The 26003-nt window shown below is 42.8% G+C and overlaps 1 protein-coding gene across 3 annotated transcripts in view; it reads left to right on the forward strand.

Moving 5' to 3' along the window:
• The window catches only part of LOC133422616 (thyroid hormone receptor alpha), a 139289-nt gene that overhangs the window by 50800 nt on the left and 62486 nt on the right, over window positions 1-26003 (forward strand). For all 3 annotated transcript variants that reach the window (XM_061712639.1, XM_061712637.1, XM_061712636.1), the window contains exon 3: window positions 7782-7999. In XM_061712639.1, the coding sequence (XP_061568623.1) occupies window positions 7944-7999 (56 nt within the window). In that variant the 5' untranslated portion in view covers window positions 7782-7943. The remainder of the gene's footprint in view (window positions 1-7781; window positions 8000-26003) is intronic.

A 26003-nucleotide genomic window follows, 5' to 3' on the forward strand; every position in this document is an offset into this window, starting at 1 on the left:
GGCAGTAGAATACAGCAGGTTCATCTCATTCTTACAATGGCAAGAATTACGTTTCTATACGGTCAAAACGTACAAAGACCGGGTCAAATACAGTATTACAAAAGTAATCTGTGCCGATTCGGGAGGTGAATCAAACCAATTTGACAATTGACAGCAAAAAATCTTGTTCCACTGGCAGATTTTTCTACTCATTTTAAGTGAAAATCTACTTGAATCCAGAATGTATGACATTTTTGCATTACAGAAAATAAAGGACTTTATCACAATATTCTAATTTTCTGAGACAGTCCTGTACATGCGTCCCTCTGAAAGAAGCCTGCGGTGAGAGGCAGCAGCGCTGGGGACCACCATGGTGGGGAGAGCGGCCTCTGAGGGCCGAGCGCTGCAACAACCAGGTCAGCTCAGGACACGTCCACATCCAGAGCAGCGCTGTGGAGCCGCTGTGGAGCCGCCGGTGTCCTCATGCGGCCTGCCACCATGCACGTGCAGCACACGGAGGGAGAAAACATGTAAAGTTGTTATTCAGGTTTATCACAGTAATTATACTTGAATGAAACATTGTTTTGGAGGTTCAGTACTTACCATAACTGCATTCACTGTTGTCAAACGTCTTCACAAACGGAGACAGACTTCCAAAGCATTAAAGCTTTTTATCTGATTTAGTGATTTAAAAGTTTTGGTGATTTAGTGAAAAGGACATCAGAGCGTTGGGTTGATGTTTGGTGTTCTGCTGGTGTTCAGCCATTCCATGTGTATGTATGTATGTACTGTATGTATATGTGTAGGTATGTGTATGTACTATTGTATTATTGTATTATTGCTTATATAAATACTGTATGGAATGATATTTATTAATGACATTGCACTAGTTTATAAAATCTAACATTTAGGCTTCAGTCTACACCTTTTGGTCCTTTTTTAGTTAAAATTGTATAAAATTGTGTATATATATATGTATATATACACTATATATATATATATATATATATATATATATATATTTTTTATTTTTTATTTTTATTTTTTTTTTTTGTATAACACTGACGATTTATACCTGTATTTTGGGTTATTTGTGTTGTAGAAATTGAAAAGACCAATAAACTAAAATCAACTAAACTAAACGGGCCCTGTTGGTTTGTGCTGCTCAGCAGCGCGGCAGTCCTGCATCTGAAGTGCCGCGTCGCAGCGTGCGTGGTGACGGCATTTGTGCCCACTGGAATCAAAAAGGGAATGGATTCCAGGGAATTGAAACACTGGGTTCTTAATCCAGGAACTCCTAATTGTTTGATCATCTGAAGCACATTGTGTTTGTCTGTTCTGGTGACCAAGGATCAGATCAGGTTTGGTAACCAGTTAATGCAGATAACAGTTAAGTCTTCATTGCTTCCAGACTTGTTCTTGCTGCTGAATGTGCTCCATCACGAGACCTGCACAACCAGCAGCTCTTAGGCCCAGCGTGGCAGCTTCACTTCTCCCACACGCTACCCAAGAGTTTCTGCTCCCGTCTGCATCATTGAGACATTAATCTCAAGTTACAGAACCAACCCAGAAAATTTGCAGAAAACAATTTAGCCTAAATTCTTATGAGAGCACATCTAAGTAGCTTATTGCAAATAAGATTTGGCCAGTTTGTTTCCTGGAATAGCCGCAGGATTGTAGCAGCGAGCACAGAGGTTGTATTGTAAAAGCAGAGGAGGCTCTCTGAAGTCTGAACCTCAGGACACGTCCACGTGAGCGCTGACGACTCTGACGAGACTCAGGGACGAGTTCAGCTCAGCTTCGGCTAAAATCAAGTCAAGATATTTGCTATTTGGTATTATGAGTCCACTCAGACAACGAGATTTGCAGATACCTGCACAAACAGAACAGGCCAAAACACTTGAATTAGAACCTATGTTCTGTGTTCTGGGAGTACAATCCGCGCCTTTGAACCTCTGTTTAGTGCTAGGAGATGTGTTTTCCTCCTGGATTTCAGACTCTGTTCATACAGTTTCACATTGGATTCGGAGTGTTATATCCAGTACTCGAGTTGTAAAATAAAATCAGGGGGGGTGGTGGATTTTATCATATGGGGACAGATAATTTGTGCTGATTACAAATAATATAATATATTACAAATAATAGCAGTGACCAAAACACCTGCAGAAATACTGCAGGAATGACATAGCAGCAGTTAAATGCAGCCTTCTGTAAGCTTTAAATATCCACTGGGCTTACATCAAATACATCAAAACACAACAATAAAAAACACTTTTCTGAACTTATCAATATGACTCTGTCCTTCACAGGATAAGGAAAATGTCTCATTTTAGTAAAAAAATCTCATTACACTTAAAACAAGACTCATCACTGGAAAAAACAACAATTTTCACCTGTTTCAAGTAGATTTTCACTTGAAATAAGTAGAAAAATCTGCCAGTGGAACAAGATTTTTTTTGCTTGTAATAAGAAGATAAATCTTGTTCCACTGGCAGATTTTTCTACTTATTTCAAGTGAAAATTTACTTGAAACAGGTGAAAATTGTCAAATAAGTTATTTTTCTGGTGTTATTTTTCTGGTGACTCTAAATGTTGAAATAGCAGTAAAACCACATTCATTGATGAAATGACATAAGGGATGGAAAGGAAGGATGGCAGTTTTACAGGGGGGGATGATTTGGACCGTTTTTATTTCAGGGGGGGATGATTTGGACCGTTTTTATTTCAGGGGGGATGCCACCCCCCTCATCCCACCTCAACTCCAGTACTGGTTATAGAACTCATCCCTTTAGAAGCTATTAGCTTCTGGCTCAAGGACAAACCATTTATGTTTTTCACATCTGGGACCCTTTTCTGGATTATATTGGGGACAACGGTGCTCAAGCTCTTGGGAGCGGTTTTATGGTCTAGCTTGGCCTGACATTGAAAGATCAATTTCCAGGTTCTGATATGTAACACACTGTTACCCTGATATCATGATTGATTACCCCTTCTGTCTTGGTTATTACTTTTCATTGACTTTCTATTTATTAAATAAATGGTCTCTGCTCTTGACCAGTGTTTACTGCTGCTGCATCTTGAAACTTTGTTTGGAAAACCAGCCCAGCGGAATATAAGCGTCATGGAGACAGATGGGGGAGGGAACGAGCAGAAAGAAAGACCGGGATTAATTTAAAGAGGAATGAGTGAATACATGATCGCAGAATTATTCTATTTGGATTTAAAATCGGAATAAACCAGCCACTTACTTCAGAATTAAGTTTAATTCGGAATGGCCATTTTCATTCAGAATTAGGTGTTTACATGGTACTTTTTACTAAATTTAAATCAGATTTAATTTTAATTCTGAATTAAAGGTATTCTCCCTGATGTGGAAGAGCTAGCAAGAATTTTGAAAGAGGCACCTCTAAGCCCCGCCCATTCGGTCCGAATGACACGGATTGGTCCAGGACCAGAGGCTTGGCAGGAAGGGAAAGAACCAATCAGATGCCTTCATTTTAAACCACGCCCCCCCGCCCTGTCCCATGCGCGCACTCGCTTCCAGCCCCCCACCCCCACTGGATCCATTTCCAGGTTCTGATATGTAACACGCTGTCACCCTGATATCATGATTGATTACCCCTTCTGTCTTGGTTATTACTTATTCATTGACTTGTTACTTATCTTATTAATATTTACTTATTTTTGTGTAGATTCGCCATTTAGCTCTTAAAGTTTTATCCCCTTTCTTTTCTCCCTCTCATTTCATTTCTTTTTTTTATTCATCTCTGTATCTTCATTTATTTAATTTTGTTTATTATTGTTATCTTTTTTTAATTTTCTACTTTGGTTTGTCTGTGTGGAGAGTGTGTTCCATGTTCGGGGGGGTGGTGTTTAAAAGAGGGTGCATATTTATGTAATGTCATTTAATTCACTATTGTCTGACCCTTTGAAATCAATAAATATACTTATAAAAAACCCCAAACAGAACGGGCCATCTGATGGCCTGATTTGTCCTCTACAGTCTCTGTTCAGCCTCTCCATCGTGCTGCTGTGCTATCCAGTTGCGTGGTTGACGCTTGTTGCAGGAAGTTAATTAACATATTTTCTGGACTATAAGCCGCACCTGCATACAAGCCGCATCCGCTCTATTAAAAAAAAAAAGATATGCAAGCCGCAGATATTGATGTTGTTAGATTAGATATTTACTACATGTACAGAAGGATTTTGAACTGTAAATGATGTACATGTTTGTACCTAAATAGATCCTTTCCTAACAGTGTCTTTTAACACGGCAGCAACTTTGCTGATTAAAATGGGACAGAACCAAGAGGAAATAACCGGTATTTATTTATCTATTTATCTGTTTGAAATCTGCTTCTACCTACTTCTATCTAAAGAAGAAGTAGCGTATTCTTCTTTGCATTTATTTAGTCTTAGTTTTGATTCTAATTCCAGTTAGAGTGCCCCGAGTGGTGGAAGAAAAATCCACAGAATAGCTGCACCTTTGTATAAGCTGCATGGTTGAAAACCTATGAAAAAAGTAGCGGCTTATAGTCCAGAAAATACGGTATGTCACTCACTAGCTATTCTCAGGCCTTAAACGTCTTCTGCGGTTTGTCTCACAACACAGTCTGAGCTGGGGTTGTGGACGGACATAGGAGTTAGGATTGAACAATCTATTGAAAATGTACCCTAAAAGCAGTATCAATACAGTATCAGTGGCCACGCTTACATGATGTTTTTTAATTATTAATTAATGATTCAGAATTAAATAATTCAGAATTAAACTATTTTCCTTCCACTTACATGGAAATAGTAATTCTGAATTGAGGTTTACATGGAAAACACGTTTGATGGTCTTTCTCCAATTCCTCTCCAGGTCTGGGGGTTGGGAAGGTTCTGATCTCTTGTACATTGCTCATTTTTCTACATTTTATATTGCTCTTTTTTTTATTATTTAGCTATTTATTGGTTATTTCTATTTTAATTTTTTTGTATAAACCGTTGAGCGTGTGTGTGTTTGGCTGCTGCATGATTTAATTTCTCCTCTGGGAGATCAATAAAGTCTTCTATTCTATTCTATTCTATTGGATAGGGGGGCGGACCGGAAGTTGCGTCTACCTGAAGAAAAACAAACTTAGCTGCTACAACTTTGAAAAGCTCACAATTTTGATGTTTCCTGTTTCCATCTGTTCTTTTAATGATTTCTATTTCTTAAATAAATGGTCTCTGCTCTTGACCAGCGTTTACTGCTGCTGCATCTTGAAACTTTGTTTGGAAAACCAGCCCAGTGGAATATAAGATCATGGAGACAGACGGGCGAGGGAACGAGCAGAAAGAAAGACCGGGATTAATTTAAAGAGGAATGAGTGTAAACATGATCACGGAATTATTGTATTTGGATTTAAAATCAGAATAAACCAGCCACTTACTTCGGAATTAAGTTTAATTCGGAATGGCCATTTTCATTCGGAATTTAGTGTTTACATGGTAATTTTTACTCATTTTAAATTAGATTTAATTTTAATTCTGAATTAAGGAGGAATTAAATTTCCCATGTAAACATGCTCGGTATGTGATGAGGTGGGAACGGGCCTGGGCAGGGATACTGATCCAAAGCTGGAGCACTGAGTCTGGACGCTCCTTTACCTGGCCAGGAGCCTGTAGCGCTTGTTTCTTCTGAAAGAACCCATCTGGAATACTGATTGGTTTGAGCACAACACGACACTGGGATGTTCCCTCGCAGATCCCTCCGAGCCCGGCAGTCAGCCCTATAAGAGAAGAGTAAAACAGGGCTCCTTTCTTCTCAGTTTAAGTTTTAAGGCGGGTTTGTATATGTACCGCCAGATTGTAGCACTTGACAAAGGTTTTCCACAATATTCCTCTGTCCATGAGATTGTATCTCTAGCTATTGATGAATGCAGTGTGGCCTGCGGGCTCAGAGGTCACAAGTCTCCAGTCTGGTCCTCTGCTTTCTCCTTCAAGCACAACAGTTCCTCCAGATTCCTTCAATGGTTCTATTATCACACTCTGCACTGCAGATAACATATAGTTATCCTTCCTAATCTCACGATACCTTACATCGGCCCCGGTTACATGATGTTTTTTAATTCGGAATTAATTATTCAGAATTAAACTATTTTCCTTCGAGTTTACATGGAAATAGTTATTCCGAATTGAGGTTTACATGGAAAACACGTTTGATGGTCTTTATCCAATTCCTCTCCAGGTCTGGGGGTTGGGAAGGTTCTGATTGGATAGGGGGGGGACCGGAAGTTAAACTACCGGAAGAAAAATTAACTTAGCCGCTACAACTCACAATTTTGAAGTTTCCTGTTTCCATCTGTTCTTTTAATTATTTTCAGGTCCTCCAAGCTTTTTATTAAATAAATGTCTCTGCTCTTGACCAGCGTTTACTGCTGCTGCATCTTGAAACTTTGTTTGGAAAACCAGCCCAGTGTGGAATATAAGATCATGGAGACAGACGGGCGAGGGAACGAGCAGAAAGAAAGACCGGGATTAATTTAAAGAGGAATGAGTGTATACATGATCGCAGAATTATTCTATTTGGATTTAAAATCGGAATAAACCAGCCACTTACTTCGGAATTAAGTTTAATTCGGAATGGCCATTTTCATTCGAAATTAGGTGTTTACATGGTAATTTTTACTAAATTCAAATCAGATTTAATTTTAATTCTGAATTAAAGGTATTCTCCCTGATGTGGAAGAGCTAGCAAGAATTTTGAAAGAGGCACCTCTAAGCCCCGCCCATTCGGTCCGAATGAAACAGATTGGTCCAGGACCAGAGGCTTGGCAGGAAGGGAAAGAACCAATCAGATGCCTTCATTTTAAACCACGCCCCCCCGCCCTGTCCACTTCCCACGGGTCCTCCTGGGCTCACAGTGTCCCAGTGTAACCCCCCTCCCTCCCCTCTGCCACGGACCCCCAGTAGTTATTTCCAGAGCGGGTCGGTCCCATTGTGTGTGTGAGAGCAGGGAGCAGAGCCGTTAGCCGTCCGGGCTGCTACTGCAGGACTCTGCCCAGCAGCAGCAGCCCGCGGGGACACGTGAACAGCCGCAGCAGCCGTGAAGAGCCGTAGCAGCTCTGGCTCGGAAGCTGTATGGGGGTCCGTGGGGATGTAGGCGTCTCCATCACGGCGAGAGCGGAGAGCGCCGGTGCGGCTGGCGGAGCGCTGCGGTGCCGTCCAGGCTCTGTTGCCACAGCTACGCCGTAGGGTACGCCGTAGGCTACGCCGTAGGCTACGCCGTAGCCTACGCCGTAGGGAACGCCATAGCCTACGCCGTAGGGTACGCCGTAGGCTACGCCGTAGCCGTGGCTCTAGAGCCTGCACGGCACCACAGCGGTCCGCCAGCGGCACCGGCACTCGCCGGGATGGAGACGCCGGATGCACGTTTGGGTGGGCACAGCCCCCCCCTGCCCCCCCTAAAACCGGCCTTGCTTACAGGTGAATGAGACATGGGGTAGTTTTGCTGTAAATGTGCTGTCCAAAATGTTTAATGATGCGCGTTCGTGTTTGTGGGGGCGTGGCTTTGGACGGAGCGCTCGTGGGTGGGGGCGGGGGGTGATGGGGGGGGTCTTAGAGGAGGCGCCACTTTCAAATCTTGCTAGCTCTCAGAAGTTGCATTGAATAACTTTAAAGAGGAAATATACTTCCCATGTAAATGCACTCATTTTTTTCTTGAAATTGCCTTGTTTCCATACTTTGTGTTTGGTTGTAAGTAACACATTTCAGCAGGTTGAACTCGGAGAACTTCCCAGCTTCTGTATTTCTCACCACATCTCATCTGTTCCCTCCAGCTGCCTGTCCAGGCCAGAATGCTGCTACCAGCCGGTCACCGTGCACCGCACTCAGCGGTCGGCTGCTGACGGGGCGGCCGGCCAATGCTGAGCAGGGGGAGGGGTTTGGGACACACCTCCTTGTCCTGTGATTGGCTGCTGGATGAGAGAGAGGCTGAATGAATGGAGCCAATGATCAGCAAGCAGGACAGCACCTCGTCCGAGGGAGAAGAGAGAGGGTGAGTCGGGTGGTTGGTGGGTGTAGGATTGAGCGGGATGAATTACACATCGGCTTCCGTGCACCCGTACGTCCATGTTTGATGTGAAGATGAAAAGAGATTCAAGATCAAATGCTGAATGACTGATGGAAGAAAGTGGGTGGAAGAGGAACAGGTGCACCAACACCTATAAAGATTTTATAATGAAAAGAGGAGAAGAAAAGGAGAGAGTAGCTAATTAAAAAAAGCAGAACACTGTGGTGCTGCCGTCTATACTCAGTATTGCCAACTGGCCTTCCGCCTTCGCTGAGGGCTTCATTCATAAATTCATGGAGTGGGTGCAGAAGTGAATGCAGACACAGAAATGGTTTAGTCCACAACGTTAGAAGGGACAAATCCCTGGCGTTTGATAATACATTTTATTAACGGATAGCCCCCTGAGATGAATCATCTCGTTTTCGAGGGGGTCCAACATAAAACATACAACACAGTACAAAACAGTCACATACAACACACAACATATATAATACATAAGGCTCTCACACACAAACCCACCCACACACCAGTCCCCAAGACCTACCACACCCGAAGAACACAATACTGCATATAACACAGTAATAACAACAAGAAAGTCAAAGGAATGAAAAATAAGGGTTGCTGAGTGTGTCTGAGAGAATATGAGGATGTACATGGAATCAAATATTGTTTTAAGTAAGATGGATAACTATACATTTACGGTTGTTCTGAGATCTACTGTTTCCTAGTTTGCTGCAGTGCCGCTTCTGGAAGTAGATTAAAGCCGCTGCATTTGACCGAAGGGACCAACACAAATCACAGTTAACTTTTAAAAGTATTAAATTTTACACACATTTTAAAAAGAAAAGTGCACAAAAAACATCCCAGTTTGGATATGCTGGGATGGGCGTTGGTGGAGGTCTTGGAGATGGCGGCCCCGGGCTCAGATGTGGGGAACGCTCATCACAAAGATTATTCCCCGGTCTCTGACTTGTTTCAAGACTGCTCTTAAAAAAGGTTAAAGAATTCTTTCAAAGGTGGTTCTTCCATCAGAAGCAAGCTGACAAGGTATTCATTGGCCACGGTTACATGATGTTTTTTCATTCAGAATTAATTATTCCGAATTAAATAATTCCAAATTAAACTATTTTCCTTGGAGTTTACATGGAAATAGTAATTCTGAATAGAGGTTTACATGGAAAACACGTTTGATCGGCTTTATCCAATTCCGCTTAAGGTCTGGGGGTTGGGAAGGGTTGAATGAATGAATGAATTGTCTTTATTTTGTTCTTGTTATTTTACAAAACAAAATGAAAAAAGTAAAATAAACATTGCTTTTGCCGAAAAGGTGTAGGCTGAAGCCGTAGCTTATAGTGCCTACCCTTTTTAAGCTGATCAGCTTAAATCTGAAACATTAGCATTAATCCGTGGAAACAAACAATGCATAAAGAAGACAAAAAATAAACAAGACAAAATATAAAATTGATGTTTCATCACGGGTTCAGATTGGATAGGGGGGCGGACCGGAAGTTACATCTACAGGAAATTACGTCTACCGGAAGAAAAACAAACTTAGCCGCTTAGCTTTGAAAAGCTCACAATTTTGATGTTTCCTGTCATCTGTTCTTTTAATTATTTCCAGATCCCCCAAATTAATCGTCTCTGCTCTTGACCACCGTTTACTGCATGCTGCAATCTTGTAACTTTGTTAGGAAAACCAGCCCAGTGTGGAATATAAGCGTCATGGAGACAGACGGGGGAGGGAACGAGCAGAAAGAAAGACCGGAATTAATTTAAAGTGGAATGAGTGTTTACATGATCGCATAATTATTCTATTCGGATTTAAAATCTGAATAAACCGATTTGGAATGGCCATTTTCATTCAGAATTAGGTGTTTACATGGTAATTTTTACTAATTTTAAATGGGATTTAATTCTAAATTAAAGAGGAATTAAACTTCCCATGTAAACGCACCGATTCACGTGAAAGGAGTGTGTGATTGTCATTTAACAAGTGAAAGGATTTCCAGGAAAGAAGAAGCAAAACACGCATCTGAACAAAAAGCAAAAGCCATGAAAATGACAGCTGAAAAACAGAAAACTTGCAGGTCCCGTGTGATTGTAGGTCTCGTGATGTTGCCCTAACCCGTTCCCTCGTGTCACACCTCTGAGGATCAGCACAGCCAATGTTTTTGATGAAAAGGGATGAGAAAACAGAAGAACTATTTTGGAGTTGTGCTTGTTTTTGTCCGTATTGGTTAAAATGTTGTTTCCTTTGATCATTAAACTGTTTGACATAATTATTTCATCAAAATTGTCACAGGATTTAATTTCTCTTTCATTCATTTCCCCAGCCTTTGTAGTTATATAATGACTCATCAATCTTTATTTCACATTACAGAGTTAAGGTTATGTAAGCATCTTTATGCAGGGTAGGCAGATCAAAAATAGGGAAAAAAAGAAAGGAAAGCTTACAGCTCAGGGTTAAAAGAGCTTTGCATAAATGAATGCCCACAAACCTCAAGGAACTGAAACGGCTCTGTGAAGAAGAGTGGGCAAAATCCCCCACAACTTTGAGAGACTGATAACATCATCCTGAGAGCGGTTACGTAACTCAGCGAGGCTGAAGGTGGTTCTAGGAATCATAAGGCTTCTGCACATAAGCTCCGTTTCAACGAAGTGAATCCATGATCATTCAGATGTTGTTGTAATGTTGTTGCTGCAATTTTGGATTATGTCCTGACATGTATAACCTAAAAAAGAAACACTATTTGAAAGAGGTGTATCCTGCACGGCTATGTTAACCACTGCAGAAATGCGTTAAATGTACATTATTTCCAACGGTGAAATGAAGTCGGGCTGAACTTGTACGTTGCATAACTGCCATGTCATTTTAGATGCTTCAAGCGGAAAGTAGGGAGGATCTGCTGTAGCAGTCTGTGCTGCAGCACTTCTGAAGGCGCTCAGTTGTTTTAACGAGCATGCTCAGTGTTGTTTATTATGTTTTTTATTTTATGAACTGCGCGTCACGGCAGCAAGGACCCCTGGAGAGCGAGCCTTCTTTATTTCTAATAGTCAGCAGGGAGTGAAAGAAGTCTGGTTCTGAAGCTGCTACCTCAACTGCAGATGCCAGTTCACCTCCCATAACAGACATGCAACGTCTGGCTGCAAACACTGAAGGAACTCACAAGTCCGCTCTGCACTTCCTTATCAACCGAATCAATGTTTTATCTCCTGTCCAGGCTGCTGTCTAGGTGAACACTGACATATTTATACTCCTCCACCACCTTCACTTCTTCTCCCATGATGGTAATGTTGTTTCTACTTTTTCCTGGTCCTAAAATACACAAACCTTCCCTTTGTCTTTATAACATGAAAGATGAGATGATTGTCCCCTCCATGACACACAACGGTCCACCAGTCCTCTGTCCTCAGTCTCTTGTCCATCACTAATACACCCACGACTGCAGAGTAATCTGAGTATTTCTGCAGATGACAGGACTCCCACTTGTACTGGAGGTCTGAGGTGTACAGTGTAAAGAGGTGTGGTGAGAGTACAGTCCCCTGTGGTGCTCCCTTGCTGCTGACCACCTGGTCAGACCTACAACCCTTCAGTCTCACAAACTGTGGTCTGTTTGTCAGGTAGTCAGTAATCCAGGAGATTGTGGAGACATCCACCCGCGTCTTCTGGAGGTTCTTACGTAGTACTGCAGGCTGGATGGTGTTAAACGTACTGGAGGAATCAGAGAACATGATCCTTACAGTGCTGCTGTTTTGTCCAGACGACTGACTAGGAGCCAATGTAATGCCCGACCGGGAGCCAATTACAGGCGCGACTAAGAGCCAATGTCTAAGAGCCGAGGTAGGGCCCGACCAGTAGCCGATGTAAGGCACGAATAAGAGCTGATGTAAGGCACAACCGGGAGCCGATGTAAGGCGCGACTAATTCAATTCAATTCAATTCAATTTTATTTATATAGCGTCTAATAAAACAAAAGTTGTCTCCAGACGCTTTCCAGAGACCCAGAACATGAACATAAACCCCTGAGCAATTATTACATAAACAATGGCAGGTAAAAACCCCCCCTAGTGGGAAAAAAGCCTTAAGCCAAACAGTGGCAAGAAAAACTCCCCTTTAGGAGGAAGAAACCTGGACCAGGACCTGGATCATAAGGGGGGACCCTCCTGCCGAAGGCCAGACTGGGGGAGTCAGGGATGTCAACAGCACACAGCCGGCAGGTGGAAGCAGCAGCGGGATGACCAGAGGGGGGGCAACCAGGTGGAAGCAGCAGCTAAGCAACTAAGAGCCGAAGTAAGGGCCCGACCGAGAGCCAATGTAAGGCCCGACTAAGAGCCGATGTAAAGTGCAAATAAGAGCCAATGTAAGGCACGAATAAGAACCGACGTAAGGCCTGACTGGGAGCCGATGCAGCCTCTGAATGGATGATACATCGGACCTGGAAGCAGATTGGCGGCAGCAGCAGAGGACCAAACCAAGTGATGCTCCTCTGAGCTAAGAACGGGACACTGAGGGAACAGTTAACTCAGGATCACCAAAGTCGGAAACTAGCAGACAGATATTGATTACAGCTGTGGCGTCCGGATTTTAGGGTAGGAATTAGCGTAAACAACATGAAAGCAGGGATCCATCCTTGCATCCTGCCTTGTGTCAACAGTTCAAGCTGGTGGGGTTGGGGGGTTTAACGGGGGGTGGGGATGTTTCTTGTTAGACTCTTTGGTACCAACTGTGCATCACTTACAGTAATATTGCTCACCATGTCCGTCCCCTTATGACCACAGTCTACCCATCTTCTGAAGGGTGGGCTATGGTATCTTGCAGGATAACGCACCGTGTCACAAAACTAAAATTCTCTCAAGCTGGTTTCTTGAACATGGCAATGAGTTCATTGCCACCCTTTTTTGATGTGTGTGTGTGTTTGCGTGCTCATTTGTCTGCACACTGTGTGCACGTGTCTGTGTTGAGGCGTTGTCTGTGCGTAGATTAGTGGAGCGGAGAGAGCTGGATTAGGACTGCAGAGGCCAGATGGAGACACATAAAGCAGAGGACAGCTCAGGACATCTCCGTATGTGACATCAAGAGGAGGACTTTAGCTGTGCTCTTGTGCGCATGCGCGCTTCTCACATCGTGTCAGTGAGCATGCACGTGTTCTTGTGAGAGCTGCCTCATGCTCCAAGCCCCCACCAATGGGATTTCTGTGTTGCACAGCATTCTTGATACAATTGCCTGATACACACACATGCACACACACAAACAACACATGCACGCGTATACCCATATCCAGCCTTGACTTGTGTGCGTGCGTGCGTGCGTGCGTGCGTGCGTGCGTGCGTGCGTGCGTGCGTGCGTGCGTGCGTGCGTGCGTGCGTGCGTGTGTGTGTGCCCAATTGTTCGAGAGCTTTCGTGTTTTGAATGCCATTGTGTATTTTTGATCCAAAATACTTATCAGGTCTGTTTCATCTCGTTTCAAAGGCTGCATGAAAGCATTTCATGGATTTTGAATCCAGGAACATGGCCACACTTTTAAATAACACAAGTCTGCCCTGGTTTCTCTTTCAGCTCTCTCTTTCAACATTAAACAGAGTATAATCTTTGACTGAAATCATGGTGAAGGTGTACATTTTTAACTCCACAAGTTAGTGAATGATAGATACCGTGTAGCAGAAGACAGCTGCTGCAGTTGTACTTAACGCAGTAACTTGCTTGGAGTCAGGATTTCTATGCGCATTTCTCGAGTGTGTCTCTGAATTGAATACTTGAAAATCACAGTCATGTGTTTAAGGTTTTGCTGTGAACAATGATATCAGTCTTTAATAATTACCATGAGAAATTACAGTGTGTTGTTGCCAGAATTTTGTAGCCCTTTCACTGAAAAAGCGTCAGCAGCTGAAGGTAGACACCTTATCAACTTGCATTTGGAAGGTTGCTAGATCGAACCCAAATTTCACCAGGTCAAATGTGAAATCGGGGTAGAACCGAAAACTGGTGTGTGGTGGGGTATACCAGGATATGTCACCAAAACAAAAATTGAGACAAACATACATATCCCGTTTCCACAGAATGCTTATAATCAAAATGTCTCCTACTGTAATCCAGAAATTTTTTGTGTAATGAAGAAATGTACCTGCTGGTATCATTATGGTTTTCTTTACGCTGGACACGGTAAGTTTATATCTCTGACTGAAACTGACTGAACGGCAAATTTGCAACGGGTGTGTTTTAAATATCGAAATAGCTCTACATATATTATACTTCACCATGTTTTCTACCTTACCTTACCTGTTATCATGATGATTTACCATCATAGATATGACCAGAGGTTAAAAGTAAACGTCTGTTATAGTGATGTAATGCACTAAATACTCAGTTTTCAGGGTGCTGAGAACACTTCCTTTTGGAAAGTTTTTTCTTGACGTCAGCTCCTGATGATGTCATTGAGGCAGATATATGGATATGATATATGGATATATGGATATATGATATACAGTATGGTCATATTTGTTTGAAACGTGCAGCAGCAAAGCTTTTTTTTTTGTCTTTTATTTATTTTAATCCTACGACGGAGTATTAGGGCCAAACTAAGACAAAAAAAAATTGGAAATTACGAGAATAAAGTCATAGCCTAATGTTACAAGAATAAAGTCGTAATACTACGAGAATAAAGTCGTAATATTACGACTTTATTCTCGCAACAATATGACTTTAATCTTGTAATTTTACGACTTTATTCTCGTAATATTACAACTTTATTCTCGCAACATTAGGCTATGACTTTATTCTCGTAATTTTACGACTTTATTCTCGTAATATTATGACTTTATTCTCGTAATATTACGACTTTATTTTCGCAACATTAGGCTATGACTTTATTCTCGTAATTTTACGACTTTATTCTCGTAATATTACGACTTTATTCTTGTAATATTACGACTTTATTCTCGCAACATTAGGTTATGACTTTATTCTTGTAATTTTATGACTTTATTCTCGTAATATTACGACTTTATTCACGTAATTTTACGACTTTATTCTCGTAATTTCCTATTTTATTTTTTTTTGTCTTAGTTTGGCCCTAATACTCCGTTGTATAATCCTGGTGGATCTGCTAGTAACACTATGACGGTTTCCGTGTGTCAGAAATGTGTCAGAAAAAAGGGGTTTTGTTTGTGAGTGAAGATTGGCTGACTCCCTGGAATCATTTTGTCATGGGGATGCAGTTTGCTTTAGCAGGCTCCTGTTTTGCGTTGGCAAATAGCGTTTGTGTGCATTTTATTGAAAACATGGTCAGTACAGTGACCAGAGTTACAAACAGATTATTATTTTACAAGAATCCAGAAACAAGAGTGTATTTCCATCCATGTTAAAAGACATTTTATGAAACAGTTGTTCAGAACACACTTTGCATTATGTGCATTATTGTATATTTCTGACGAGTTATTAAAATGGTCTCATTCGCAACTGACAGAGTTCAAGTTATACAAATATATAAAGATTTAGTGAGGTCATCCATTTATTAGTCACACAAAAAAGAAGCTAAGGTGGTCTTAAACCTTCAGATTGCAAATCTTCCAGTTTTTAACTAGAAATCTTTGAAATCCTGGTTGGTTCTCACTGGGATGTATGATTAGTTCAAAACACAAACAGCATACGAGAACATAGACCGGCAAGGAATTAAATTCATCTCCACATTAAGCTTCTTGGCAAATTTGGACATTTTTAAAATGTATCAATAGAAAATACTTTTAATGGATATATAAAGAAAAATTGTAAGGGTGTTTGATGGTATTTAAACTACTACAATCATATAGAGAATAGAAGATAGCCGGTACACTGACAAGTGTAAACACGCATTAGTATACCCGCCATCTTCATTTTGTATCACAAACGTAGCCAGAATGAGCTGAATCAGGGGAAAATCCCATGTAACAAGTCATCAAACAAACGGAGGAAATGCGGAAATTTTGCCACTCATTTTACATCATCAATTGCACGCAAGACGAAAGAGCTCTTCAGTCTCCCGACAGCTTTGGTTGAACAGCCCGACAAACTATCTGCGATGGCGCTGTTTTCTTTACCAAGATCACAAGTAAAGCAATGCAGTGATCTCCTCTTCATCTGTGTTGCTGTCTTGTTTATTTATCCGATATTCCACCAGCTGGTTTATTAAACTACCACCAAATATTTTATTACTTTTCTAACTCTAGCTCTGCATACTACCCCCAGTTGGTAACTGCCGGTACGACGCGCTCTCCTCGCTTGCTACGCGAGTGAGGTTGCAGTTGGTTGTGAACACAAACGGACGCGAACGCAGGCTCAAACAGCAAGTATATTCGCCCCTTAAGTTTTTCTCTAGTTTCGCTTGGTGGAACATGTGTTTGGAGCAAAGGACATGTGAAAGACTAAGAAGGCTGGGGGTTGTAGTTTCTTCTCTTTTCTGGGTGCACCGTATTGGACTAAGGGAGGAGCCTCCAGGACCAGCCAACCACAGGAGCGGCTAAAGGCTGAGTTATGGTTCTGCGTCAAAACGACGGCGTGCCTACGCCATAGGGTACGCGTCGACGCAGACCATACGCCGTCCCGGACCTGCACCTCCCAAAAATTGTAACTACGCGTCGAGGCGACGCAGACCACACGCATATAGAGAGGGCTGTGATTGGTTCACTTGGTAGCAACGCATTTCCGGTTCCTGGTTTGAAGATGTCGTGAACTTTCAGTGCTCTTTTCTTCGTGTATGTGAGATTTTTTTTTTGTTTTGGTTTTTTGCTCAATAGTTGTCCTTATCTCTTTGATTCACTGTGACCAGAAAAGTCGGATAAACCATTCAGAAAAAGATCACTAACTAGCGGTCACGGGGGGTACTGCACTGCGGGGAAATGGAGTTACGGAGAAGTCTGAAGGGTTCCCGTCGGCATCACGGTGACGGCGTGGGCACAGCGTCGTTTTGACGCAGAACCATAACTCAGGCTTAAGTCCAAACCACTCCTTCTCCATCTACAGTATAAATGTTTACGTGTAAGCCATGTGGGGGTGGTCTTTTCTATATTTTACCTGATGATTTGCGGGTGTAGAACCATGGGCTCATGATATTCTGTACAATACAAGACTTGGGCCTGTGATGTCACGGACACGAGAGTTACCACACGAGAGGAGCAAACGCTAATGATGCTAATCATTAGCTAATTGCTACAAACAACCAAGAAGCCGAAAAAAACGCCTAAAATGTCAACTAAAGAGTCAAAAATGGAGACGAAGGCAGATGAGGAGCACAGAAAGACATGTTTATGGCGCTTCTGCAACAACAAGAAAACTTGAGGTTTTGTCCTAATCATTATGGACTCGACAAACAGCAGACTAAAGGCAATATCCAAGGACATACAAGAAGTCAAAGTAAGCCTACAGTTCACACAAAAAGAAGTGGACGGCTTGAAGAGTGACAGCAGAAAACACGCTGAGCACTGTGAAGCCTCACAAACAGATATTTACAAAGTCTGTTTGCTGTCTATAACGGACAGGATGGAATACCTGGAGGGCAGGACGAGACGCAACAACCTCGTATTTGATTACTACCTGACTCACCCAGAGAAACCTAGACCTAGTCAGTGGAGAAAATCAAGAGGATCTTGGAGGAGAAATTACAACTGCAGCACATGGTGGAAGTGGAGAGGGCCCACCGCGCAGGGAAACCCGGCGGAGGTGACAGACCAAGGCCCATAGTTGTTGAACTCCTCAGGTACAAGGACAGGGAGACCATACTGTACTACTAGGGTTGCCACTCGTCCCGTAAAATACGGAATTGTCCTTTATTTGAGAAAAAAATGTTGCGTCCCGTATTGAACTAATACGGGATGCGATTTGTCCCGTATTCTCATTAACACACGTCTGTCACACACACACATCAACACTAAATTGATCAATAATAACAAAATAAAACACAGGAAACATTAAGGCCAGCAAAATCTTTGTGGCGGGACAACAGGACCTGCTGCGTCTGTGCCAGATCTTTCTATGTGCCAGACAGCGGGGAGGACTCGGGCTTCACCTCCAGGTAGGAGTTTGGAATTGGGAATTAAAATTTCCGTATTGAACCAATACGGACATATATTATGCCAGGCCCGGTTCTACGATGGTGCATAAGCATGCATTGCACCCTCAGTTTGTGTTTGCGTGCTCAGTTGAAAAGACGAAAAGAAAACTGACAATGCGCCCGCGTTAAGCCTGATTTATGGTTCCGCGTTAAATCGACGGCATGGCTACGGCGATGGGTATGTGTGCGACGCGCACCGTACGTTCGCGTCCCCACGTATCCTACCCCGTAAGCTCTGCGTTGGTGCAACGCGGAACCATAAATCAGCCAGTGTCCGTCACTCATCTCCGTGCAGCAGTTTCCTGCACCAGCAAGACGCTGCTCTCTGATTATGGCTCACAGTTTATGAAAACCCCAAATAAAAAATAAATTAGAGAATATTTTATGAAATCAATAAACAATTTAAGGGGGCACGGTGGCGCAGCTGGTAGTGCAGCGGTCTCACAGCAAGAAGGTCCTGGGTTCGATTCCCGCCGGGGGACGCTGTGGGTGCTGAAGTGCGTGTTAGTTCTCCCATGACTTCAGTGCCCACACCATGGGTGGGGTTGGCGAAAGGACCTTTCTGTGTGGAGTTTGTATGTTCTCCCCGTGTTCCCCTCACAAAAACATGCACACAGTCCTGGGCTATACATGCTCCATCTACCAACCTCAGGAGGTCCCTGCACTGAGGTCAAGTCTCCTCCTTACCTGAGGAGTGAGCAGCATCTTTTCACCAGACATGGTGGGGTTTCTCCGGCCGGACGTAGCGCGTGGAAGGATCACGTTATTCCGGCCAGATCCTCCCCACCCCATCTGGCGCCCCGGCTGGCCAGAGAGCTCAGGACTGCTGCATGTTTTTGTGACATGCAAACTCCCACAGCGTCCCCGGCAGGAATTGAACCCAGGACCTTCTTGCTGTGAGACGGCTGCACTACCAGCTGCACCACCGTGCCCCTCGATTTATTTATTTTTTATTTTGAGAATCCCTTCCATTGCCAAAGCAAAATTGGTATTGTAACTAGAATATCGATATTGAATTTTATCGTAAATCGTATCGACTTGGGACCAAGTGTATCGGAATCGTATTGTATCGGGAGTTCAGTGATGATACCCAGCTCTACTACCTACACCATGACAAATTGGTTGTGCATCCACCACGTACCGGCACACCAAAACAATCATAAGAGGGACACTGGACAATGGTGTGTTGAACCACAACACTCCATATGACATCGGGCACAACTCTCTCACAACACACCCTGAATTAAAGCAATCATTAACAACACTTGGACCATCTGGAATAAAATACTTTTGAATAAACTGCATACAAATTACAGGACATTGAAAATTATATTGATCCAGGAACTTTTTTTTTCTTGAACAACAATGACTGCCACTATTATACAGATGAGCAATATAACAGTAATTTTAAAGGAGCATGAGGCAAGAATAAGAAATGAGACTCATTAGCGCCACGACGACCGTCGGGGTTCCTGCAGCCAACAGTGAAGCCGGCACGGGAGCGCCGTTCAAATCAAGCTCTAAATATGACTTACAATGTTATCTTACCTGGTCAGTAGGAAATGAGCCATGTCAGCATCTGTTTTCAGTCCTAATTCAAGTTGAAGCTGCCTCCATGACTCAAACGCGTATCCAATGTTTACTCGTGCGCCGCCGAGAACATGCATACAGCGTCATGTGACGTCACATACGCAGGACAGCGCGGGAAATTCCGGTCACAATTGCAGCACATTTTGCAGCACACAGCCTGTTCAAGGCAACGGAGAGATTCACTAGAGGAATCATTCTTTTTGGTTTGGAACGCTTCATCTGACATTATTACTAGAAAACTTAAAACGTATATGGATTTTTTTCATAAATCCTGCCTCAATCCTGCCTCAAGCTCCTTTAAAACTGTGCTTATTTATCACAAAACATAGTTTAAACAATATGACCAAATCCGCTCCTACCTGGTGTGTCAGTGATCAGCGCAGACGGACTGCAGCTTCACCGGGACCAACGATGATGGTTGATGTTGATCCAGGACAAACATGGTTAAGGAGCATCGACTCATACTCTTATCTACGCGGAAATAACGCTAAAATATAAAGAAGGCTTCCCAAAGTGTGATCCATGGTGAAATAGGAAACTGAAGATGTGCAGCTACATATAGATACATGTAGACTATATGCACTTTGTTACCTCCAGTTCTGCAGCGCAGCTTTAGCCCCGCCCACTGCAGGCCCCGCCCACTGCAGGCCCCGCCCACTGCAGGCGTCGACAGACTTCAGTTTGAATCCACCAGGCAGCGATGCAGGCGTCAGGCCATTTTTTTCAGTGTGCTTTCAGTGTGAATCCACCATTACACTCCAGATAATCTCATAAGGAACATCTTAACAGCTACGGTAAAATGAATGGGATTTCCCATTCAGAACTTCCAACAGAACAACACAACATGATATTCGTTCGGGCCCTCACACCCAAGTCTAACAACACCGGAGCCTTGGTTGACCCGGAGTACCTTCGCACCTCTGAAGTGTATCGTGGTGTGAGTTGTCCAGTCACAAGAGTTTTCTGGTCCCTTCTGAAGACACTAGCAGACACACAAACACACTAACATATTAAACCCTTGGTCTCATGACAGTGTGACGTAACATTTTGATGGCTGAAGGCTTGGTTTCGCCTCAGACCCATTTAATGCCCTTTATATCATAGATTTGAGTGCGATAGTTGTCCGTCACATGAGACCCTGTGTACTGTTTTCACCAATTCAAATACGAAAGCAACTATGTTATGTAAATAAGCTTGAATGCTTCCGGTTATATGGCTTTTTCTAGAGCTCGTGACAGGAAGAGAGGTCACACACCCCTGCAGCATCACTGCAAAGCTCCCTGGCATGCAGCGTTGTTGTTGAGGCCTGCAGGGCCAGAGAGAACTCTTTCCCAGCAGCACCAGCAAGATAACCTCCCTCTGAGCACCAGCAAGACAAAGCAGGTGTGATCGATTAAGGCCATGTATTTCCTGTATTGACAAAGAGAAAGACACTGCTTTGAGACCTATGCACAGTACTGGAGTTGAGGAGGGTTGAGCGGGGATGAGGGGGGACGGCATCCCCCCTGAAATAAAAACGGTCCAAATCATCCCCCCCTGAAATAAAAACGGTCCAAATCATCCCCCCTGTAAAACTGCCATCCCCCCTTTCCATCCCTTATGTCATTTCATCAATGAATGTGGTTTTACTGCTATTTCAACATTTAGAGTCATCACCAGAAAAATAACTTATTTGACTATTTTCACCTGTTTCAAGTAAATTTTCACTTGAAATAAGTAGGAAAATCTGCCAGTGGGACAAGATTTATCTTCTCATTACAAGCAAAAAAATCTTGTTCCACTGGCAGATTTTTTTCTACTTATTTTAAGTGAAAATCTACTTGAAACAGGTGAAAATTGTTGTTTTTTCCAGTGATGAGTCTTGTTTTAAGTGTTATGAGATTTTTTTTACTAAAATGAGCCATTTTAACTATAAATAAGACAAATATTCTTGTTAAGATTGTGAGTTTTTGCAGTGATCCATTTTACTTATCCTGTGAAGGACAGAGTCATATTGATAAGTTCAGAAAAGTGTTTTTTATTGTTGTGTTTTGATGTATTTGATGTAAGCCCAGTGGATATTTAAAGCTTACAGAAGGCTGCATTTAACTGCTGCTATGTCATTCCTGCAGTATTTCTGCAGGTGTTTTGGTCACTGCTATTATTTGTAATATATTATATTATTTGTAATCAGCACAAATTATCTGTCCCCATATGATAAAATCCACCATCCCCCCTGATTTTCTTTTACAACTCGAGTACTGCCTATGCACATACGACACGGAGAACCTGTCATATGATCTACACTCGGGCTGTTTCAGCTTCAGAAGGCAGAGCTGTGAATGTCGTACAGACGTCTCACAGGAAGTTTGGCTCAGGTCAAGTGAGGTGTATGATGTTCTACAGCTTTGTCGTGGAGATGATTCTGAGTGGCTGCACTGCTGTCCTCTGGGACGTCTTCAGTGTTCGCCAGGCTGTTTCCTCCAGAGCCATCTAAGACAAAGATCAGAACTCAGTCTGACAGCGTAAGTGGGTTTGATGTGTTAAAAGGGATGAGTCATGTGAAAGTTAAAAGCCTATTTTTACTGTAACCCTTTCATTCATCAATTATTTTAGATACACATCCGTCTGTCCGACCGACTGTGTGTATGTGTGTATGTATGATGAGATTCCTTTATTAGTCATCCATTACATTTCATTCCAGTACAGCCCGTCCATGTTTACTCCATTGGCCTTTAATAATAAGAAACTGCTTTTATTTGTTTTCCACTCGGTGCTCGTGTTAATGAGGATGGTGATTGTGAATCCAACTTTATGTGGCACTGGATTAAAATGAAGAAATAAGCCCAAGCATTTCCACTGCTGTTCTTTTCTGTTTTTAATTACTTTCTCTTGGATTAGACAGATCAGATACTTTACCACTTTTAGGTTTTTTCACAAAGTTTTTGTTCTTTTTTTATTTTTATTTTATGCTGTCCCCCAACCCCTGTTTTATGTGACTCTTAACCCTGGAACATCAAATAAAATAAAAGTCCTCAATTTGTGAGGTAGATACCGTTGCGCTATGTTTGTCTTCTTGTGAGTGTAACAAAGCCTGTAAATAAGAAACTGCTTTCACTTGTTTTCCGTTAGGTGCTAGTGTTGGTGAGTTCTATAGATGTATCATCCAGACTCTCCGGATCGTGTCCCTTGAGACTTCTCTTAAAATAAAAAAAATAAAAGACTATCTCAACAAGGGATGCCTCGATACTGATACTGGTAACGGTATTGGGGCCGATACTGCTCTCATATACTCGTACTCGTGTTTGCAAAAATTCTCCCATACCACTGCATTGTTGTTGTAGTTACAGATTAGTGACTCTAGGGGGAGATGTTCCCGGGTGAGTTTGCAGCCTGGCGGTGGAGCAGCCGCCGAGCCGCCGCTGCTCAGCCAGCTGTTCCGGTTAGCCGCTAGCCGGCTAAGCTTAGCGTGGTGATGAGAAGAGAGTGATACATGAGTGAGACTGGCAGCTCCGTTTCAGGCAAGATAGCAACAATTAATGCAGCGGGACGTCAGCAGTGTGGACATATTTCAGAATAAGGGACGATGACAGAAGCAAGACAGACTGAAGCTACTGCTGCTAAGGAGTCAAGAGGAGGGAAGGAGAATACGTTGTTTAATACCAGAAACTTGATAAAACATCTCAAGACGCATCATAAAACTGAGTATACGGAGTTTGCTAATGCTACTGCAAGAACACAACAGCAACATTAGCTCAGGTTCTGCAAAAGAGACAGACAATGGAAAGAGACAAGAGACGACCCACGGCCGTGTTGGGACTCATCTGGCTTTCCTCCGCGGCGCGTGCCCGGAGGGCTGACTGGGAGGAAAGCCCAGCCGGCTGAGTTTTGATTAAAATAGTTATTCTACTCATTTAATTTATTTTTATTGAATTTACCTGTTGCAAATAAAACCTGTCTTCCAATTCATTTGATTTTTCATTGCATTTTTAGCCTAGTTATTTTTGTGGTAGAAGTATCGTATCGGTACTCGGTATCGGCAAGTACACAAATTAAAATACTCGTACTTGTACTTGTACTGTGAAAAAAATGGTATCGGGGCATCCCTAATCTCAACTCCAAAAAAGATGAGATTGAGTTGAGACTTCAGATTGACGAGCTACGTCCCATCCAGCGCTGCCAGAGACGTGCAAAAGTACAAAAAAGTTATTGCGATATTTTCTAAACGTTTCCATAACAGGTTTTTCTATGTGATGCTTAGGTTTTGGACAAATCTAGGGGCAATGCACCCAACTAAAGGGTTTATTCAACTCCAGCATGGGTTTTTGTAGCTTGGGGTTAGTGAAGTGGTGGTCGGTTTTTTATTTTAATGTTTTTATGGGTTTGTTTTTTTCTTTAGTGGTTACAAGCCACAACTAACCCCAAAAGTACAGTAGAGTAAGTTGCATGTCTTGTAAAAAAGAAACGGGCCAGTGTGGACCAAAACGACTGAGCGCCAAACAAAACCTGAATCAAAGTGTAACAGAATTAATTACTATAATAATGATTGAACTCTGACTGCAAAAGTGCGTGTGTGTGCGTGTGTGTGCGTGTGTGTGCGTGTGTGTGTGTGTGTGTGTGTGTGTGTGTGCTGTGTGTTTGTGTGCCACAGGAAAGTAACTGTATGAGCCCGTTTCCGGTCACTTAGCTCAGTCTTTTCGTCTTCCTCCCCTCGCACTAATTGTTTTGATGTTACAAAGACAATGAAAGTCACGATCCCGTCACAGCGGTGGAGGCTTTTCAACTGTAACACAAGCAGATGCAACCGTGTGGGTTGATGTGTGACCTCGGCAGCCAGCCGGAAGCTCAGTGTGTGAGCTTCCATGAGACCTTGGTATGACACCACACAATTGCTCAGTCAACAATGAGGCGCATGAAAAGCATCACTGTGGCTGTCCTTAAAATTAAAAAAAAAAAATCTTTTGCACTGTTTCTTGTCCTCCAACAGCGAGGCATCTGATGCTGAGCTGTGTTTGTGGAATTTACCTTGAGGTGTTGCTAAAACTGTCGGTGCTTGGCTGGAGCCCCATAAAAGGGTGACATTGTCAGTAAAATGAAAGAGGCATTAGAAGCCAAGGATGGAGAGGAAACGAATGAGAGCAGTGGCAGAAGGAAGACCAGAGGAACACAAGCTCAAAAGACCCACGGTTTATGCTGAGAAGAGTCCATTATTTACATAATTTGGTGATCTTTTAGTTGATTTTGGAGTGAAAAGATAGTGTTTGCTTGTCATATCAGTTTTGTGTGCTGCAGCAAAGAACTCTGCGTACACTGTCTGCCTTCAGGAATGCTAACTGGAACGCTAACTATAAATGTTTTATAAAATCGTATTAAGCCATTACATCTATCGAAGTAAACAGTGCATTTGTGTTCTAACTTCATCCAGGTTGTCTCGACTCTTAAGTTAATTTGTCTTAGTGTAATGAACGTACACTATAGGCGCGTTAGCACTAGCGGGAGTTCCAGGTAGATTTGTCGGGGCTAGCGGGGCCACCTGGAGGGAGATCTCTGCTGAATGGGGATTCTAAAAGCAGGAAATCACGTTCAGCCCTCTCATGTGAACTTAAATCATATGACCACAAATAATTTAAATGGGACCATTATGGCATCTAATACCAATTTTAGACAGGCCTTGAATGTCTTAAAAACAAGCTTTTGATTGTTTTTGCTAAATAAATTAGAAATTCAGCCTCTGATCCATGTCTTTATCTTCCCATTCTCTAACCTCATTATCTATGCAGGATTCCGAGTGGGCGGGGCTTTGATAATGAGGCTCTGTGCTGATTGGCTGCCTGAATGACGCGATACACCGCTACGAAAAAACTCCGGCCGGCGGAGTTAGTTGTGGGCGTGGTTTCACGCATCGGAGGCCAACGATGTAAATCGCGCCCGTCGTTACGTAACGACAGGAGCAGAATCTGAACGGCCCGTAGATCCACATGACACTAGACGGCTCATCGGGGCGGCTGTAGAGACACTGCAGAATTTGGTTGCTTTTCTCCTTCTCTGAGTTGGAAGACCACTTTATATATGCTAAAGCAAGAAAAAATCATAATATGTCCCCTTTAAGCATTTTGACCAGAGACATTTTGCTACGAGTATGTTTGATGCCGTTAGAGAGCACATGAAGGAAACCGGATGGACCAACGAGTCAGCTCAGCTCTTGCTGTCATATTAAGGCTGAATTATGGCTCTGCATTAAACCTACACCATAGGGTACGCAGCTACGTGGGAGGCTCTCCGTAGCCTACGCCGTAGCCTGACCTGCACCTCCCAAAAAATGGAACTATGCGTCGAGA

The sequence above is a fragment of the Cololabis saira genome, chromosome 21 (assembly GCF_033807715.1).
Source record: "Cololabis saira isolate AMF1-May2022 chromosome 21, fColSai1.1, whole genome shotgun sequence".
Classification (NCBI taxonomy): Eukaryota; Metazoa; Chordata; class Actinopteri; order Beloniformes; family Belonidae; genus Cololabis; species Cololabis saira.